General features: G+C 47.3%; 1 protein-coding gene across 1 annotated transcript; it reads left to right on the top strand.

The window, feature by feature from the left end:
• Positions 1 to 245: 245 nt before the first annotated feature.
• LOC311275030 (caspase-7-like) lies at positions 246 to 3,459 on the top strand. The gene is made up of 4 exons (XM_084383166.1): positions 246 to 734; positions 1,486 to 1,649; positions 1,778 to 1,904; positions 2,859 to 3,459. The coding sequence occupies exons 1-4, from the start codon at positions 392 to 394 to the stop codon at positions 3,170 to 3,172; spliced, it is 948 nt and encodes a 315-aa protein (XP_084239292.1). The 5' UTR covers positions 246 to 391; the 3' UTR covers positions 3,173 to 3,459.
• Positions 3,460 to 5,773: the final 2,314 nt, after the last annotated feature.

The following is a 5,773-nucleotide window of genomic DNA, read 5'->3' as shown; positions in this document are numbered from 1 at the left end:
AGTGTTAAAAGTAAAAGTACTCAGTGCAGTAAAGTGTCCCTGCAGACTGACTGTTGCTCTGTCTGATGTCAGCAGATCATTGTGTCTCAGTCTTTAAAGTAAAAGCAGGATTTTTGTTGTAAACTGTGTTAATGCACCAAACAAAAGTGTTGTTAAGTGCAGCTTTTAGATGTTTTCTTTTGGATTTCTTTCGTTTTCTCATCACGTTGATTGTGTGAGTCACTGCAGACGTCAGTCATGTGCAGACATGCTTGGTATTTACTCCTCTCCTCACGTAGTTGAAGGAAACAGGTCATGACTCACCTGGAACACCTGAGGAAAACAGCGTTGTTTCCGAGCGCTTGTGGGAAGACGGTGACACAACACGGTGTTACATAAACACACGTGATCCATGTTCCTGTCTGAAAAGTACATCCATATACGGGCAGCCACGCCTGAACTCCTGTGCAGAGATACAAAGTCTGTTAGAGACGTAATGGACACACAAAGGAGCAGAAGAAGAAGAAGAAGAAGCAGCATGCTGCAGTGGAGACGACCGATGGATCACAGGGGGGAGTGTAACAGGGCAGTGTTGGTGTCTGTGGCACACTTTGATCAGGGGGTGAGTCTGCAGAGGAGACCTGGAGCCAACAAGGACACCAAGAAACTCCACCGCACCCTCAGCAAACTGGGCTTCAAGGTGGACATCCACATCGACCTGAGCGCAGACGAGATCTATGAGCTGTTTCAGAAAGGTAACACACACAACACACACTCTGTCAGTGTGTTTCTATGTGTATTAATGTGTGTACTGACTGATGGGAGCGCAGGTCGTCTGTTGCTGTGCAGAGAACACACGCTGCTGCTTTATTTACTCACTGATTTATTATAAGACGTGTTCAGATCTCAGGAAACACTCCAGAATAATCTGCCCCTCCAGCGTGAACCTGTGAATCTCTGGTGACAGTTTAACTCATGTTTGAACCCAGAGAGAGTCTGTGCTCGCCCTCTGCTGTCAGCCTCTCCACGCTGACTGACATCAGTGTGACACAGACACCAACATCAAACATGGAGATCCTGCAAACTGCACCAAGCTTTGAGCCTTTCCTTTAAAACTTCACGTAGCAAACAGGAACTCATCTTTACAGCACGTCTGTCCCGTCATTAAACCTCAACAACGACCACAAACAACAATCTGGGTACAAAATAACGACTGAATGACTTGAGCTTTATATAAGCAGGCAGCCTGTGTGTTCAGAGGACACACACAGATATCAGACAGGCTGAAGGTTGATGTGGAGTTTTACAGCTGATTATCTTTCATAGATAAAGTGGAGAACAGCGACCTGGATGTGATTATTGGTTATGTAATCCAGCTCTGATGGAGACGTTTGTGTTGGTCAGGAGAACAAAGTCATAGATGAGGACTGACCCAGTGTGTGTGTGTGTGTGTGTGTGTGTGTGTGTGTGTGTGTGTGTGTGTGTGTGTGTGTGTGTGCGCTGCAGAGAGCCGGCGGCCCGTGAAGGACTGTTTTCTGGCCGTCTTGTCGTCTCACGGGGAGGAGGACTGCGTGTTCGGGGCCGATGGGAAACCCGTCCGACTGTCGTGGATCTTCTCGTGTTTTGACAACGAATACATGGAGGAAAAGGCCAAAGTGTTCCTGGTACAGGTGAGTACAGGTGAGCAGCAGGAGGAGAGCAGGCTGTCCTGTCAGCAGCAGGACTTTGATGCAGATGAAAGCTTCTCCTTCAGGTTGTGTTACTGAGGACGTTGTGTTGTTGCTGTCTGTCTCTGCAGGCCTGTCGAGGACAAGCTGTGGATCCGGGTGTGGAGGTGGATTCAGCTGATGACAGCAGAGAGAGCAGCTTCTCGCAGTATCTCTCACTTCCTGTAGATACAGCTGTGATGTACGCCACACCACCAGGTAAACACCTGTCCTGCTTCACTGCACACAGACCTCCAGCTGTGTGGAGCTGCAGGTGGAGCTGGTCCAGTCGAAGTTTCAGTGAAACACTGAGATCAATTCAGTCAAATGTAATACATGAAAGTCTGACCACCTCAGGGCCTCCTAAAACCCCCTGAAGCCCACTAAAACATCCTGAAGAACCTTTAGAAGGTCCTCACTGACCACTACAACCCCCAGAGGAACCACAAAACCCCAGGAACCTAAGAGAAACCCTAAAATACTAAATTACCTCCTCAGTGGCTGCTAGAACCTTTCCGAGAACCTCTATAGAACCTCTACACCATCAACACTGGCCATTAAAACCTCCTCACAGACGACTTAAATCTCCTGAACTACACTTACAACCTCCTAAATGACCACAGCAACCTGAAAGAGCCACAAGAACATTATCAGTGACTACAAGAACCTCCCCAAGTACCTGTAGACCCCCCTCAAAAGCCATCAAGTCAAGCCAAAGCCACGACATCAGAACCTCATCAATAACCACTGAAACGTATTAAATGACCTGTAGAACCATCCCAATGACCACTAACCCCCCTGAAAGAACCATGCAAACCTTAATGACCCCTAAAACATTTAGAGACATTTCTGGTCAACAGTATGTAAACATGAATAAACATGTATCTCTTGATGGTTGATGGTTGATTGATGGTTGATGGTTGATGATTGATGGTTGATGGTTGATGATTGATGATTGATGATTGATGGTTGATGGTTGATGATTGATGGTTGATGATTGATGGTTGATGGTTGATGATTGATGGTTGATGGTTGACGGTTGACGGTTGATGATTGATGGTTGATGATTGATGACTGATGGTTGATGATTGATGGTTGATGGTTGATGATCTGTGCGTTTGTCTCTGGATCATCTTCTCTGTTTAACCCGTCTCTCCTCCGTCCTCTCCTCAGGTTACGGAGCCTTCATGCACCCCCTGGGATCAGTCTTCCTCCAGACCTTCTGCACTTTATTAAAGGAGGAAGGCCTTCGTGACCTGGAGCTGACTCGCCTGATGACCCGCCTCTCCCACAGAGTGGCCTACACCTTCCAGGCCAAAGGTCGCGACTTTGATGGGAAGAAAGAGATGCCGTGCCTCGTGACACGACTGACCAGAGAAGTGTTCCCGTTCGCCAAGTCGGGGAAAGACGGCGGGTCCGCCGGGCTCTCGGCCACGTCACTAGTCCACACCGACAACACCCGGAAACGGACTCCCTCCATCAGTTAGACTGCAGAGCGCCAGTGTTCGTGACTGCGTCTGAATGTATGAGGACAATAATTATCAGCAGGAATGTAGATGGACGAGAGGAGGTTCCAGAAGAAGTCAGGAACCAGTTTGTATTTTCTCAACATGTCTGACTTCCTGAAGAAAGTCCAAAGATGTCATGAAGGAAACAGCTGCTGAAATATTCTGCTGATGTTGTACATAACTCTGGAGCAGGTTGTCTCATGTTCATGTGACCTGTCATTTATTTATTCATGTATCTGTTTGTTATTAAAGAACCATTTGATTGACTTGAGTGTTTCAGCTTCCTTCTGTCTGCTCTCTGCGATGGAAGAACACGTCCGTCAGAACAACTGAACCCGGTCCAGTACGGCCTCAATCAGTAGATGTTAGTCAGCACCTCTGATACAGATTAACACACCGCTGGCATCACGTCTGTCTGCTGATGAGTCCGGTCAGTGAGTGAAGCAGATTCAGGTGAAATGTTTCAGGATCGAGACATGAAGCTCTCAGTCTGTCCTGACAATCATAAAGTCATTACAGGAAGTCACTGAACTTCAACAGAACTGAAAGTATCGAGCAGACCTGTGACTGACAACATGACTGACAGCACAACTGACTTCACACCTGACTTCACCTGCACGCTGCTGCATTGCATCATCACCTGGTTACGTTCAGACTGCAGGTAGACTCAAAGCAGATCATTACGACAGATCATCTGCTCTGTTATTGGTCAGTGATCAGACCAGGTTTTTGAGACAGCAGCCTGTCTGCACGAGACGCTTGGTACCGATGTAGGTGTTGGTCACTATGTTCTCTGGTGACGAGACTTTCACACGCAGAAACAAGAGAAGTGAGGATCCCTCCTAACAGTCCATCATGTTGCAGTGGTCGCTCACAGGCTGTTGTCCTCTGTGTTGTCTTCATGCTGCTGTGCTCGTAGCCGCTCTGATGCACTTCTAGTTTGACGTCTACGTTGTGCGTCACGCTGCGAGTGACACAAAAGACATCTTGATATCTGATAGGAGCGTCCAGAGCGTCCGGGCTGAGAGGCGTCTGCAGGAATCTGATTTGAATCACATTATAAACCTTCCGAGTGTTTGTTGGATCTGATTTGCAATGATCACATTTCATCTTTTTTGCTGTCCAGACTTAAACAGATCTGAACAGCATCTGTGTGTGTGTGTGTGTGTGTGTGTGTGTGTGTGTGCGGTGGGCGTGGCTTTAGCTGACACACCTGTACCAAGCTGTTCACCTGCAGTCACCACATCATCTCTACATCTCTAAAGAGTAACTGAAGGTGAAAATGTGACGATAGTATAAAGTCTGTTTGCTCCAGAGGAAGCTGCATGTCATCTGATAAACTGTGCGTTGCATTGTGGGTAATGTATTCCTTTCTTTTTTCCCCTTGCTTCTCGCAGCGCACAAACAACTTGGACTGTAACCCTTCATCACATACTCCACCAGTTACAGCCAACAGAAATAGTTTAGTTAAACACGTGTCGGCGTGAATTTAAAGGAGAATTCCGGTTATTTGACACCTGGACCTTATTTATAGGGGTGTGTGTGCTGGTATACTCACACAGACGATTGTAGCGCAGCTCGGAGTCCTTCGGAAGTTATTTACATCCAACCGATCGTGACCGCAGCTCACCGGGGCCACGGCAACGGAGCTTTTAAATATGAGTTATCTGCCGCGAAACTCGCTCATTTCACCTACATTTTGCCATAAATGGTCAGTGTTATCATCACGTTAGCTCAGCTAGCTTGTTGTCGTCTTCACCCAAACAAACTTTTGATGACGTCATAGGCATGCGCCGCCAAAACTCAGCTGATACTCTTTGTACCGTGCCGTCCACGCTGTTTTACGCTCGGCTGCACTGCTACAAACATGGTTCGCCATTGTGAATTTCCCCTTTGTCCAAACAAAATGACTAGTTCGTCAAAGTTCAGCTTCCACCGGCTTCCTTTGGACTACCCGGAGTTACTAAAGCTCTGGCTTGTTGCGCTCAAAATGGATACGAATATTGAAGTGGAAGAATTGAAGCGGGCGAGTAATCGGGTCTGCAGTGCTGACTTCGCTCCGGAGGACTTTATTCCCACGAAGCCAAGGAAAAAAGGCAAGCAACCACAGCGTCAGAGCCTCAAGAGACACCTCTACATCAGATAAATATTCTGCCATGTTGCACAGAAATAGCCGACGAAAACAAAGTGAAACAGCTGAGTTTTGGCGGCGCATGCCTATGACGTCATCAAAAGTTTGTTTGGGTGAAGACGACAACAAGCTAGCTGAGCTAACATGATGATAACACTGACCATTCATGACAAAATGTAGGTGAAATGAGCGAGTTTCGTGGGAGATAACTCATATATAAAAGCTCCGTTGCCGTGGCCCCGGTGAGCTGCGGTCACGATCGGTTGGATGTAAATAACTTCCGAAGGACTCCGAGCTGCGCTACAATCGTCTGTGTGAGTATACCAGCACACACCCACCTATAAATAAGGTCCAGGTGTCAAATAACCGGAATTCTCCTTTAAGCTCCAGACACCAAACTGACACCACAGAACGAGTGTGATGAAGGATGACTGCTGCGTCGCATCCAA

This window comes from Pagrus pagrus (assembly GCF_965226575.1).
Source record: "Pagrus pagrus genome assembly, chromosome: 19".
In the NCBI taxonomy this organism is placed as follows: Eukaryota; Metazoa; Chordata; class Actinopteri; order Spariformes; family Sparidae; genus Pagrus; species Pagrus pagrus.
Note: the sequence above shows the minus strand (reverse complement) of the source record. Positions and strands in the feature narration are given on the sequence as shown.

Bases quoted from the DNA above. Each gene is read 5' to 3' on its own strand.
- LOC311275030 (XM_084383166.1), top strand. From the start codon at position 392: ATGTTCCTGTCTGAAAAGTACATCCATATACGGGCAGCCACGCCTGAA. The intron at 735-1,485 runs GTAACACACACA...TGTGCGCTGCAG, and splicing joins CTATGAGCTGTTTCAGAAAG to AGAGCCGGCGGCCCGTGAAG. The intron at 1,650-1,777 runs GTGAGTACAGGT...CTGTCTCTGCAG, and splicing joins CCAAAGTGTTCCTGGTACAG to GCCTGTCGAGGACAAGCTGT.